The following is a 15505-nucleotide window of genomic DNA, read 5'->3' as shown; positions in this document are numbered from 1 at the left end:
ATATTGACTATTTTCAAAAATTTATTTACCTCTGGCTTCCTGTAAGCCAACAAAAACCGTGTTTTATTTAGGCATGAATTTTATCTCAGTATTATACGACCCAAAAGACGGTCTTTAATATATGACCGTATATTTCCGATACAACATTTCACGGTGAAGTGTGATACGGCAAACTGCCTATTATGTACAAATTTCCGGACACGATTTTTGCGAGCTTAGCCTAAACAATCTGTAAACTTTGTAGGGAAGACGCATTTGTCATTATGTTATTTTGTCTTTTGTCACCTTAGAAATCAACATTTAATAACCTCATAAAATATATTAAGGGGGGACATGCTCGTCGAAGGTCAAAATTGAGTTTTTATTGTATTTTCAAACCATGATCCTGGACACTCCTTAAACGTTGTAGATAATATATTTATATAATTTTGAAGCCTTATTATCCTTTATAGTTATTTTAAACATTTGATGACTGCATAAAGTATTTTTGTTACATAAAATAGTATTCTTTTAAACCTCTCGCTCTAATGTTTTAGAATATAGTCATATTTCGGTACATAACTATGCAGTGGTGTTAAGATTTTTTACATTTATTAATTTTTAAACGCATTTATAAAACCATCAGTATAATTTATTACGAGATAATTTTTGTAAAATTTTCACGATAAAAAATTATATTGATAATCTCTGTGATCCCAAATTTGACAAGAATTAGGCATTTTATTATTCAAAAAATCGGCAAGATAAACACATTTGAAGATGATTCTAAAGATATTTATTATAAGCTATATCTTTGACCATTCAAGTGTGATAAACATCTTATGAATAATGATTGCTTTATAATAATTATTGACCTAAGAATAAGGTAGTGTTTTTTTGAAATACGCCATTTCTTTTGTCATTCCCCAGTGGTTAAGCTACAACATACGGCCGTAGCCATAAATTGACAAACTATAATTGAAGTAGGGAGTAAAATGATATTGACGCGCGTGTTTGAACATGTACCGTTTAAAAAAAAATAAAAAAAAATTCGGTTAGGTACATGTTCAAACACGCGCGTTAACATAATTTTATTCCCTACTTTAATTATAGTTTGTCAATTTATGGCTACGGCCGTATGTTGTAGCTTAACTACTAGGGAATGACAAAAGGAATGGCGTATTTCAAAAAAACACTACCTTATTCTTAGGTCAATAATTATTATAAAGCAATCATTATTCATAAGATGTTTATCACACTTGAATGGTCAAAGACATAGCTTATAATAAGTATCTTTCTTAGACTATAGATACATATAGACGCCACCCGTTGCATTGCTAAATGAAGCCGCGTGCCTTGCGTTTGGTTTGTGAGCGAGCGAACGCATTCGTCTACAAATGTTCGAGACCATAGACCATTTCGCTAGTGCTCGCACTAGACGCTCAGAATTAAAATATAATTTTCTATTTTTTTACGTTATATAGTATTTTTAAGCGGTCAAAATGCAACCATTAGGTAAAGATATCTATAATTTAAGTTATTTTAAAGAAACACTAGGTCACTGATATTAAAATATATTATAAAATACAAATAAATTATCACGAACATGTATCAACTTACCTATGAAACGTAATACCATCTTCTTGCTTATCAATACGGCTACCACATTTTAAGACAACACACAGAACCATCTTTTCTACTTAATTAACTAAAAATATTTACCATTGACTTTATGTTTAACACAAAAAATATCAATTTTAGCAACTCGAGCTCGCAAGTTATCGACGCTATGTGAAGCGTTTCGCCCCGATTTGATGGCGATAGTTTTGGAAACTATCTCACAGATATGTAGACCTTTTATCTTACTCTAGCGCGTGTCGCAGAGATTGTAAGGGTGCCGAATACTTACTCACTCGCACTCGTGCATCGTTTTTGTTCAGGCCTTGGTATCTTTAGAATCATCTTCAAATGTGTTTATCTTGCCGATTTTTTGAATAATAAAATGCCTAATTCTTGTCAAATTTGGGATCACAGAGATTATCAATATAATTTTTTATCGTGAATATTTAACAAAAATTATCTCGTAATAAATTATACTAATGGTTTTATAAATGCGTTTAAAAATTAATAAATGTAAAAAATCTTAACACCACTGCACAGTTATGTACCGAAATATGACTATATTCTAAAACATTAGAGCGAGAGGTTTAAAAGAATACTATTTTATGTAACAAAAATACTTTATACAGTCATCAAATGTTTAAAATAACTATAAAGGATAATAAGGCTTCAAAATTATATAAATAGATTATCTACAACGTTTAAGGAGTGTCCAGGATCATGGTTTGAAAATACAATAAAAACTCAATTTTGACCTACGACGAGCACGTGGGCCGTTAATACCATAAAATAGTATTATTGTAAATATTGCCGTATTAAAACTGAGAATAAACTCAAAAATACCCAAAATTCTTCACTTTCACACAGCACCTGGGCCTTTCGTGGTTAAGCGGTTTGACTATGACAATATTTTTTTTTTTTTTTTTTGATTTATATTAGAAGAAGAAATGGAAGTAGGTACAAGTAACAAACCTAGAGCAGAGTTTTGAAAATCCCACATAGGCCTGTTCGAAGGCTCCGCGATGTTTAGTCTCCGCTAGTAACGTAGTGAAATGGTCTCCAATGTCCAGGAGTCTCTGCTCACTGATGGTTCCGATTGCGATCAGCTCGTCTGTTCCCAGAAGTTGATTGGTGTGCTTCACACTCGATGCTCCTTTCTCTATGATCACTGCTTGACTGGATATGTCACCCAAGAGTAGTGAAACCTGGAATGGAACAAAGTGTGTAGTCCTTGTCGGTGTTTGATATGATGATAAAATACCAGATAAGTCTTTACCTCTTTGACAGATCTCCACGCGCATAACAGCACCATCTGTGCAGTGACTTTCTTGCCATTGTCCAAATGCACTCCGTTGCCTTCTACATTAGTGGTGCCTGCATTGAAGTCCATGGGTAGGTGTCCCTCAGGTGATGAGTTGTTCACAACAGGCCCTACGATGCTATTCACCTCAAACGACAGCTCGATCAACTGGTTGATGGTCGATGACCACTGCTCGCAGGCGGATATGGCGCTGAAAAGGGAATTGATACAATTAAAGTATTCGATAGATCTACCGGTATAAGTTGACTGCTGTGTGGGGGGGGGGGCACTACATGCAACTATTTGACAAATCATTTAGTATTTTTATATTAGCATTTATATAGCATTTAAAACCCACAATCCAACCCACCCCGTACTACACCTGGTCATAATCGAATGTATCACTAGGCGCAAACAGTAATGTGTAATTCATCATTATTTAAATGAAAAAAAAAAAAAGTTCTTCCACGGCGCTACATCCTGGGGTGGGATCTGGCCTCTAATTAAGCCGTTTAAGACAGCTAATTTATATTCCTCGTTTTGAGTTAAGCACCATCTCTCACCCATAAGTGACTAATCTGATAAATGAGTAATCAAAGCAAAACGTCAAAAGCAGGCTGCCGTTTTGATTGTATTAAGAAAACGTCAATATGTAGAATATTAAATTTTCTATAGTGCCAATCTAATGGCTCAAATAGAGTCTATGACGATCGGTCATATATATGCCGAAAAACCCGTTTCTTATGTTGGCGTCCTGTGTCACAGAGTGTAAATACGATGTCATTGCTTTCATACAATCTTCTTCTTCTTTCTCGGCACTACATCCCGGGGCGGGATTTGGCCTCCTCTACAATTGTCCTCCACACGCTCCTTTCCCTGGCTGCTCCTCTCCAGTCTCAAGCCCTCCCCATCTTTCTCCAGTCCTCTTCGATATAGTCAGCCCACCTCTTCTTTGGTCTGCCCCTAGGCCGTTTCCACTGTGGGATCCATTTGGTCATGATTTTTGGCGTCCTGGGCTCAGGCATTCTCTCAACGTGTCCAGCCCACCTTAGTCTTTGGGATCGACAGAATTTCACCACCGTTTCATGTTCTATTAATTCTTCTAACTCGTGGTTCATTTTTATCCTGTAACTTCCATTTTCCAATGTGGGCCCGAAAATTCTCCTGAGGATCTTTCTTTCGAATATGGCCAGTTTATGTTCTTCCCTTTGAGTGAGGCACCATGTCTCACAGCCATAGGTAGCTACTGGTCGAATAACTGTTTTGTAGATAAGCAGTTTGTTATTCTTGCTTAGGATTTTCGAACTCAGTAGACTCTTACAGGCGTAGAAGCACTTATTAGCAGCTATGAGTCGTATGTTCACCTCTTCTGTTGTTTTATTGAGTGTGTTTAGGTTAGAGCCCAGGTACGTGAAGCTCTGAACCTCTTCCCATACCTGCTGCTCCACACAGATATTTCGAGGTGGACCCCGCTCTCGCGTGGATACCATGTATTTTGTTTTGCAGGCGTTTATTTCTAACCCAAGCTTTTCCGCTTCCTTTTTCAATGTTGTGGCATGGTCGATCAGTCTTTGTTTGGATCGGCTAGTTATGACTATGTCGTCGGCATAGGCGCACATCTGGGATGTGTTAGAGTTAACACAACCCCTTATGTCAACCTTACGGGCTATGGCCTCGAGAACCAGGTTGAACATCATGGTGGAGAGTGCGTCACCCTGCCTTACACCAGACTCAATCACAATATGGTCCGTTAGCTCATTTTGTATGTTTATGACGGCCTTTGACTCAGTTAGGGAGACATGTATCAGTCTTCCAAGCTTTGAGAGGATTCCTAGTAATTTTAGTGCATGCAACATTTTTTCTCTGTTGATACTGTCAAAAGGTTGTTTGGAAGTCGATGAAGACATGATACAAAATCATATTATACTCATAAGTCTTTTCCATAGTTTGTCGCATCAGGTGAATATGATCAATGGTGGATCGATTGGGGCGGAATCCGCACTGGTATTCTCCCAAGATGCTCTCCGTATACCTTAGTAATCTTGCATATAGAATACTGGAAAAAACTTTGTACGCTGTGTTAAGGAGCGTGATACCTCTGTAGTTCTCACAATTAGTCTTATCCCCCATTTTAAGTATAGGTACTATAATACCCATCTTCCATTCTTTGGGGAGTGTTTCCTTATCCCATATATTGAGAATTAATTGGTACAGATGTTCTTCCACCTTTGGTCCCCCCTTTTTGATTAATTCAGCAGCTATCATATCAACACCGGGAGCTTTATTATTTTTTAACCCCCTTAGTGCCTGCTTTACTTCATTCAGCGTAGGTTCTTCAATGATTTCTTCCGCTGTATGATATACCATTTCATCGTCATGTTCTCCTTGTTCATTGCCAGCATGATTTAACAGTGAATAGAAATATTCTCTCCATCTTGCCATGATATCTTCTTTTTCAGTTAAAATTTTTCCATTTGAGTCTCGGCAAATGTTCATTCTGGGTTGGTATAATTTAGTTAGATCCCGGAAAGTTTTGTAGAATTTTCTAGTTTCATTGCACCTTCTCTGAGACTCCATACCCTCCACCATTTTCCTCAACATTTCGCGTTTTCGTTCACGGCAGAGTTTTGTTGCATATTTTCTTTTTTCTTTATAAAATTCCGCATTTTGGCGTGTTTCTCTTTGTAGGCATTTTTTTCTTGCATTGTTTTTTTCTATAATTGCCTGTTTGCAAGCATCATCGAACCAGCCGTTATTTGCTTGTACTTTTCTTTCCCCTAGTACTTCAGTGGCACTCGCTATTATGCAGCTTTTAGTGTTTTCCCAATCATCATTTACGTCATCAGTAATTGGTGTCACTTGTAATTTGCTATCCAGCACTTGTTGGTAGTTTTTCAGGGGGTCTGAATTCATAAGTTTTTCCAGATTCCATTTTATTCTTTTCTTTCCATCGCTTTTTTGAGCTCTTGATATTTTTTGCTTCAATTTCGCTTTCACAAGAAAATGATCCGAATCACAGTTGGCCCCCCTGCAAGAGCGTACATCTTCAACTGTTGTGGCTCTTCTTTTAGATATAAGTAAATGATCAATTTGGTGGTTACACTCCGTGCTTCCTGGGATTCTCCAAGTGCCTTTATGTATCATTTTATGTGGATAACAGGTGCTACTAATTACGAGATTGTTAGCCGCTGCAAAGCCGCACAAACGCTCTCCATTTTCGCTGGTTGTTTCATGCATGCTATGTTTTCCAGCAATTTCTGCGTATATTTGTTCTTTTCCAATTTTGGCATTGAAGTCTCCCATTACAATTAATGCATCATGCGCTGAGACAGCTTCACATGCACTTTGTATGTCGTCATAAAATTTATCTTTGATTTCTTCTGTTGCATCCTCGGTTGGAGCATAGGCGTTTATGAAAGTAATATTATAAAATATGCCTTTTATTCTGAGTTTACAAAGTCGCTCATTTATTGGCTCAAACCCCAGCACGGATTTCCGTATATTAGCATTGATAATAAATCCAGTTCCATGATGCCCTTGTGTATTCAGTGCTCCACTTAAGTACAGAGAATATTTCCTTTTATTAATGCAGCCACTATCCTTCCACCTTATCTCCTGCAGAGCTGTTACGTCCATATTATATTTATAAAGTTCGTTTGCAACTTCTTCCATCTTTCCTGCTTGCAACATTGTTCTTATGTTCCAAGTTCCGCAGTGTAAATAAAATCGTTTGTCCTTAATTTGTAGCCGGGGTCTTTCATTGATAGGGGTCCTGTGTTCCGAGGCGCTTGTGTTGGTGTTCGTAATCTGGTGTTTTTACCATGTAGGGTGATTAGCCCTACAATGAACCCTCCTCCTTCATCCGGGCTTGGGACCGGCAGCAACCTAGGTGAATCCTATGGCTACAGGCGGTATTTCATGTCATAGATAATGGCATAGATATGATCATAGACACTAAATCGCTCTTAGCATATATGTGTCAGATCGTCATTGTGTCTGTTTCAACCTTAAAGCATTCTGGATTCTGGTCTGACAAAGTGAAGGACATTAAGGGGGTTTCAATACCTTCAGCTACGCGGGCAGCAAAGTGCAGGGAAATCTAACGAGGATATTCACAATCACCAACAGTGAGGAATATAAAAATTAATAAGCAGAAGTTCTATAGTAGTTACCTAAAGTCAATATTTCCCAGTAGATGCCGAATGCAGTACAAAAGTCCATACATTGGTCCATTGCTCGACGCTACTAAAATATTCTTTTTGGCAACGTTCATTTCTCTGATCAGATGTTTCCGCAGTATAGTAATCATCAGATACTGGAGTTCGAAAGGAGGGTGGCGAAAGCTGAAAAACATGAATGGCATGAGTGTTTGAATTATATGTGGGTTTCATGTATGGTGGATGAAGAAGTCGAGATTTGGTGGTTTGAAGGCCAAGTTTTATTTTTAGCATAAACAGTTGGTACAAGAGTATGTTACAATACTTATGATATTGTTCCGAGTTCTGAGTCTCAGTAGAATGAGATGTTGTGCGGAGCGATACAGAGACTGAGATACTAACAGACCGGGAACTTATATTCGAGTGACATGTCCAATGAATTATGATCCGCTATTTATTGACGTACTTACAATCAAAATAATATTTTAAAAATAATATTTAGGAAATAATTATTGTAATTGAGTCAGCTACTCTATATGGAGTTTAAAAATGGATATTGCGGAAATTATAATTGCAGTAAGCTATTTACTGAGTTTGACATAATTGGATACTATGGGAAATGGATATTAATGAATTTGTAATTGCAGGCAGTTATTTAATATCGCCGATCAATATGCTGACTCGAATTGAGTTGTTTATCCTGTCATGTTACATTTCACGTAACATGGCTACATTTCAAACGCAGATATTAAAATAAATAATGTTAATTAAATAACAAAATTTGGCACAACCTTGTTAAAAAATGTGTGTCAACCCTTGTTTCCAAGACAATGACGGTTAAAAATAGGCCAATCGGGTTTCTTCCCGCCTTTTTGAAAGCGTCTTGTTTACAAATAACTTATTTCCGCCCACAAGATCCTCACTCCGAGATTAGATTCAGTACCGATCGGACGTGCTTGTTTAACAATTAGATACAGTTTAACGCCATTTGTAGTTACTTCCTTTCGGACAGGGAGAAGGATTCGCAGTTCATAATTCCAGCCAAGATGAAGTTCCAGCCATCACAATTTAAACATAAAGTTAAGTAATAATTACCATCTTCCAACAAATGCTCTATGTCCATACCAAGTAAACGCTTCTCAAAGTTGTATTAAAAATCTGTATTTGTTTTAGTATGTTTTTAAATTTCAATGGTTTGTGTAATTAAATAACACTTTTCACGATTAGCTGTGTTCTTATTTTTATACTGTTATATTTAATTTGTAATTACACATCTTTCAAGGCGCCCAAAAATTATAATTTAATATTTCAACGAGTTTACAAATGACATTTTATTTGAGGTAGATAAATGAATTATAAAGCATTCTTTACACAGGGTTAAGTTGGCAGAAAGCCGAATCTTATAAGCTGTGAGATTAAATATTTCATGTTTTATTGATTGAATTAGTTGGCACTCAATGTTTAATAATTGTGCATTACAATTATTAAACTTCTTTTACTATCATTCATACTAACTATTTACATTTTACTCCTTTCCCAATTTTCTATTATGACAATCCCCATATATATGTTTTTCACATTCATCGCACTCTTTGCTATGCCACGCAATGTAGTTTTCGATTTCAATTGGAATAAAAAAAACTGTTCTTACCCAATGTTGGCTATAGTTCGAACGACTGGTAATACACAGTTGGGAAACTTGGTGAGAAAGTCCAGCTGATAAGCGGCTGTGATGCTGTCAGTTGGTTTGATACTGGCCGTGCTTGCTAATGCTTCGTTGAAAATATTTATGATAATAGCATTTACCTGAAATATCATAAATGCTGTATTAATTTGATAGGTATATTTGTGACAGGTGATAACAGGGAATCAATTAGGAATTTCGATCCTGGGATTAATGGTTTTTCATATAAGGTAATGATTTTATATAGGTAAGTAAAAACAATGATTGATGATTTACTTCAAACGAACTTCTATAAGTCCGACCATGTCCGATCCTAATAAGATCATATGGGCCTCCACAGTGCCAAGGTTTGTATTAACAGATTTTGTTTTACTAGAAATGGATGTCAGCCACATGCTCAACCTATTCGGTCCATACTAATAGTATATATTAATAGTTTATTTTATGAGGAATAGTTGTTAGTTGCTTGTTCTGGATCACGCGCAACAACACATGTGATTTTTGTCAGATACGGAATCAAACCATCACCTATGGTTTCAGAGAAAGGCACTCAATAACTAGAACACAATGGAGCTAAAATTAATTACTGCAAGTAATAGCCGAGAATAATTGATTTATGTGGGTACCAACGTTGAATCCAAGATTCTGCGAGGGACAGTTTGCCAGGATGTCGACTGCCAGTTTTTTGTTGCATTCGTAAGTGTCTTCCAAGCAGAACATAAGAGATTTCACGTCAAATTCTTTCCATGACCTGAAATCATTATATTATTTGAATTGCTTTGAACACCTATAGATTCTTTGCCAAAATCAGTGATGTACAAGCCGGATGAAACATGCAACAAAACAATAAATGAAATATGAAATATTGTCTATGTAAGTTCAATACCGCGGAAGAACCATTTGTCAAAATGTTCAGGAGGGACAATGATTTTATATAAGTAAAAACAATGACTGATGATTCATTTCATACGAACTTCTATAAGTCCAACCATGTCTAATCCTAATAAGATCATATTATGTGCCTCCACAGAGTCGAGGTTTGTATTAACAGATTTTGTTTTACGAGAAATGGATGTTAGCCACTTGCTCAATCTATTAGGTCCATACTTTGACGCAAACACAAATTGAAAAACAATATTTGTATTTGCCAGACCCAGGATTCGAACCTGGGACCCACGATGCGATAGGTCGACGCTTAAGGCGCGCAGCAATCTTGGGTGTATGTATTACTGGCTGTTAATCTACTAATCATGACAGATTGTCTTTTTACACGCCCGGCAAATTGGCAAATAAATGTCATAGCAGTAGTGTGAAGTTATATGGTCCATTTTTTGGTTAAATTTCATTTCATTTCAATAATAATGACATATTCCCTGTTCGGCACAACTAGAAAAAAAAAATTGGCAATACATACTGATAAAAAAGTTGTGCATTACTAACTGACTTATAGGGTCTTTATAAAAAAATATTTAACTTAAAAATAAAACCAATAAACATACCACTCCACGTGGCAGCTATTATCGAACTCTTGGCACCAAACCAGAATCTGCAATGACATATTTCTCCGACTGAAGTTAGCACCGGGAAAGAGATTGCTCAAGCAGAATATCCAGAGTCGCTCAATGTGTCTGATATACACCTGTTTTAGAGCCTCGTCTGCATCAGCCAGAGTTTGGTTGGCGTCCAACACGGAAATCGGTCTCATTGACGCCTTCAACAGATAGTTTTCGATGTTTCGAAGGATCACGTCAAAGCTGTCTTTCCAGCGTTTTAAGAGCTACAAAATAGTAATACACTTTGTAGGTATAAATTAACTTAAGGTATTTAATTACAATTTGTTGCAAGAGGCAACTAATGAAATGACAAATAATACGGTTTGTGTGCGCAAAAAATCAGTAACAATTAAATGTGGTGAATTTTATAATTGTACAGTTAATATTGGTTCCAATCTGTATATGAAACCCAAGTTAATTAATGTTCTCATTGTACTATTTACGAGAACATAACATTATTTTTGATACGTCTCTAATAAGGTAGAGAATGATAAAGATATCACAGCGATTACATATTAAGTTGTGATTATATTATGCTGCACGTCGCTTACTATCACGTGACGTCACAGTAAGCTGCCGCTAAGGGAAAAAAGTGTGTGATGTCGTTTTTCTTGGTGTTTAAAATGTTATCAGACTGATGCTCCCATCCCGTAGCACATTTTGAACCTTTAAACGAATATTGTCAGTTAGCAAAATCTGCCGATATCACCAGAACAACAATGAGGTCACCTCACGTAGTACCGCACTGCATCGATACCTGTATGACTCAATGAATGTTTTTTATCATTTTCTACATGCCTACACATTTTCGACTCATATCAAAATCGCATGTTTTTTGTTTTTAGCGGTTGGCACTATGTATTTTCTATAAGAATGTTGTCTATTATCTATGGTCTGCAGGTTGGGTTCTGTTAAAATATTATCTATGGATCAGTGTTGTCATATTTTTCTATGCTGATTATAGTACAAAGGCGTAAAAATTATTTCTGAAAAATATATAGTACAGGAACATTTTTCATCTTGAATCCTTTAAAATTATAGTATTTTGGTATATTTGGCGTAAAATTATAGTATTTAACATTTTTCACGAAATCAAAATTATAGTATTGTACTATAATTATAGTACGGTTGGCATCACTGCTATGGATGTAATATCGCAAGTAATTTTAACGTACGGACATGTAGAAACTGGTAAAATTAATTGAAAATTCTAATACAGTAGAGTTAGCAGTCTCCATTATAGAATATACAGAAACGGTAATCGTTCAAAATATTCTGCAAAATGACGAAATAAATTTGTCGCCGTGACAGCGTGACAGTACACAACGTGCATCTCAATATTATCACAACTTTATTATCAATCCAAAATCCTAAAACTGAATCAAATTCAACTGATAACCTCACCTTTTTGATTAAGCCAAGAGATCTTTGTCGAATAGCCGGCGATTGCACATTGACATTGTAGATGATGAACATTTGTAAAATGTCAAATTCTTCTTCGGTCAGATGCTCTGTGGTTTTGTGGGAGTCCACGATCAGTGAAAACGCCAGTATTCTGATCTGAAAGTGGCAAAATATTTTTAAGACAAGTCTTTCATTGGGCTTGCAATATACTTAATGAAGTCAAACCAGAGTACAATACTAAACATTGTTACCAACATAATTATGGCTGGGATTTTTATTTTTGATATCATTCAGTTTAAAGGTTCATGGAATTTCAATAGATGTCAATAAAAACCAACATAGCAATTCTAAAAAAACAGTAGATATTATCATGGTCTTCTCTGCTCGACTTCCACCTAAGCAAGACGTTATATTACAGTGTAATTTAGAAGTGAATTTAATCTTAGCCCCCATATCTGTGCTCTGTGCATATAAATGATTATTTTCCGACTGCCTTTCTATAAGGCATGCTTACTTTTCACTCTCTTGAATCTCGTAAGTCTCTTCTGGTCTTGAATTTTTTTTGCCTATTATAGCGAGGGATGGTTTCTAATCCTGGTGTCCTAAAGAATTTGAATTTACATGCGCCTATGATTTATTCTGGATCGGAACCGTTTCCTCGTGTCGAGCCTATCAGGCAACATTAGCGAGGGGTGCAAGACAAGTCAATGTGCTCCCCAAAGACGTAGACATTTTCGGTGACGTGCTATGTATTTTGTATTCGAAATTTTATTTTTCTGTATACAATTGTACTTATGTTTTTTTTATACTTATGTTATTATGATATAAGTATTATATTCTCTTTTTCTCTCTTGTGAGGGTAATATTTGTTATAATGTAAATATTGTCATTTTGTGAACGTCTTGAATTTAAATTTGTTGTGTCCAGATTGTTTTGTTTTCTTAAATAAATAAATAAATTTATGTGGTGTTCTGAAATGTTAAAATCCATGCAAAAAATCGCCAGTGAATATGTATACCTATACCCTGTTTTTGTTTTTTTAAGTGTCATTTATGCCTTATATATATATTATAATATACATTGCAGTAGAGGAAGTTAGAAACTGTCTTGATTCTTTACCTCAGAAGACTGATGAGTCACAGCATTTTCCAAAATAGAATATTCAAGAATATTCTTCCATTTCTTCATTTCAATTTTGTTGCTTTCAACACTGTCGAAAACGCCCATCTTTCTGGCCACGTGAAGACAAACCAACAAGCATTTGAATTGTCCCTCCGATAAGACTCCATGGTTATTCATGTTTGGCAATATGTTCGGCATCCTGAAAGTGTCAAGTGATGAATAAGTACATCATGTTGATGAATTAGAGATACTGCGGAGCCTCACATTAAACTTGTCAGTCTATAGTACATACATTTTTAAGACAGCAGTCTATAATAATAAAATTATGTTAGGAACCAGTGCATATAGGTTACATGTAAATTGTACGTAAAACATTTCACCGTGGCACAGTTCGCCGTGAGCTTTCTTATCGGAAAGATACGGTCTCCAATTTTATTAGATTCAATATGAACATTAATTCAAATTTTCATGGCTGTTTTGGCAAAATTCATGAATTTAAGAATGAAAACCTAACCTAACCTAACAAATAATCCAGTATATCGGCTATTTTCATAATTTGTTTGCTGCTGGCTTCCTGTAAAGTGTAAACTGACAAGAACCGTGTTTTATTTAGACAGGAATTTTATGTCAGTACTATGTTCATTCGACCCAGAGAAGTTGGACAGTCTTTAATAATATACGGCCATATATTTCCGATACAACATTTTACGGTGAAGTGTGATACGGCGAACTGCACACGTACAAGTTTACGGGCACGGTCCATATAAAGGGAATCCTGGAATGTCTGGGAGAGCATTTCAAGATACAGTCGAACTCGGTTATTACGATCACGGACATAGCGAGATCTCGGATGTAATTAGGAAACATTCGTTGACATTTTAGTTTATGATTTTCTCCATACATTTATTCACTTTTATATCGAGCTACTTATCGGATATACTGAGCAAAAATATTGTTACATTGTCTTTCTTAAAACTGTTAATGTGTCGATCATTTAAAAATATTTTCCACCCTAAGCAATAAAATCCGACAGTAGACCGATGCCGCCGGGATCGGATTACGTTTATGACACTAGCTAAGTTTCTCAGTACCTAATTGGTGTTTTCGCCGAAAAAATTGAAAAAGTATCCACGCATATATGGTTGAAATTTCATGTAAAAAATCCAAGCTGAAGTCAGTAGATACCTACCAGCGTTCATTACAATAAACAACTTCTTTTATAGTGGTAGTGCCATGCTTGTTTCGGGGAAAAATTCTAATTTTGTATTTTTGTTTGAATTGCCACTTTTTGTGGTATGTGACCGCTCATTTAAAAATACCTATTCTCTGAAATAATGAGAAAATTCAGTTGGTCGCATCTTCCTCGTAATAACCGAGTTCGACTGTATTAAAAAGTGGTAACTGAAGAAGGTCTGGGATATGGGTGAAAGGGATTTCTTCTTACACCATAGGAAACTTTGCTTACATGAGTGTGACAACTTCAGAATTCATTTTGACAGCCTTCGCCAAGATGTCTTCTAGAATTGACAACACACTGGCTGCATTGATTTCATCTATTTCTTCACAAGTCATCAAGCAAGTCAAGACAGGGCGGATCCACGTTTCAAACAACACATCAATGGACACTTCTTTGGAGTGACACAACATCAGTGTTTCAAACGCTGTTGAAATCTGCAAATAGTATAAGAGAATGTTTAAGCGCATAATATATAATGGTGCATGTCTTGGACTATCACGTGACGTTACAGTAAGCTGCCGTTACGGAAAAAAGGTGTGTAATGTCGTTTTCTTGGTGTTTAAAATGTTATCAGACTGATGCTCCCATCCCGTAGCACATTTTGGATCTTTAAACGAACATTGTCAGTTGGAAAAATCTGCCGAAATCACTAAAACAACATTGTGGTCACCTTGCGTTGAGCCGCTCTGCATCGACACCTGCATGACGTTTTTATCATATTCCACATGTCTACCCATTTTCGATTCATGTCAAAATTACATTTTTTGTTTTTAGTGGTTGGCACTATCTATTTTCTATAAAAATATTGTCTATTATCTATGGTCTGCAAGTTGGGTTCTGTTCAAAATATTATCTATGGATATAATATCGCAAGTAATTTTAACCTACGCACACGTAGAAACTGTGGAAATTAATTGAAATTAGCATGAATAATTAATAATAATTCAAAAGTTGGCACTGTCTATAATTGAATTTAGAGAGGTGGTGATCATTCAAAATATTCTGCAAAATGACAAAATCGTTGACTAAATTTGTCACCGTGACAGCATGACATGCATCTCAATTTCATCACAACTTTAGTCAACTAAATTTGGCATAAAATGAGTCTATATCAATCAGTGAAACTTGAATTTTTTTAGATAAGTAGGTAAATAAAAATACAATAATAAATATAATACAAACATTTGACGGTACGGCAACATTATTAATGGCAGACAAAAGATCCTCTACGAGATTAGGGATCTTTTGCAACAGAATACAGCAGCCATATTCAGATCCTAAAGTTGCAAGTCCTTTGTATTTTGAATGTCGGTCTTTCGGAAGTAGCATTACTGATGTGAAAACTTTGTTGGATAGTTGATCATTTCCTGGAATCAAGTTAATATTCTAGTTATTTTTGACCATGTCCGTACGGGCCTCAAATTGATTGAAATGTAATTGAAAAGAAAT

The 15505-nt window shown here is 35.9% G+C and overlaps 1 protein-coding gene across 1 annotated transcript in view; it reads right to left on the bottom strand.

The window, feature by feature from the left end:
- The window catches only part of THADA (Thyroid adenoma-associated protein homolog), a 37118-nt gene that overhangs the window by 12039 nt on the left and 9574 nt on the right, over positions 1-15505 (bottom strand). Inside the window, exons 7-16 of the mRNA XM_085949176.1 lie at positions 15239-15423; positions 14285-14490; positions 12817-13018; positions 11698-11853; positions 10240-10517; positions 9371-9491; positions 8708-8862; positions 7072-7242; positions 2876-3110; positions 2572-2804 (exon numbers count right to left, since the gene is read on the bottom strand). Coding sequence (XP_085805302.1) covers positions 2572-2804; positions 2876-3110; positions 7072-7242; positions 8708-8862; positions 9371-9491; positions 10240-10517; positions 11698-11853; positions 12817-13018; positions 14285-14490; positions 15239-15423 — 1942 coding nt within the window. The remainder of the gene's footprint in view (positions 1-2571; positions 2805-2875; positions 3111-7071; positions 7243-8707; positions 8863-9370; positions 9492-10239; positions 10518-11697; positions 11854-12816; positions 13019-14284; positions 14491-15238; positions 15424-15505) is intronic.

Source organism: Rhyacophila brunnea, unplaced genomic scaffold (assembly GCF_057557595.1).
Source record: "Rhyacophila brunnea isolate RB1 unplaced genomic scaffold, BYU_Rbru_1.0 scaffold_21, whole genome shotgun sequence".
Classification (NCBI taxonomy): domain Eukaryota; kingdom Metazoa; phylum Arthropoda; class Insecta; order Trichoptera; family Rhyacophilidae; genus Rhyacophila; species Rhyacophila brunnea.
Note: the sequence above shows the minus strand (reverse complement) of the source record. Positions and strands in the feature narration are given on the sequence as shown.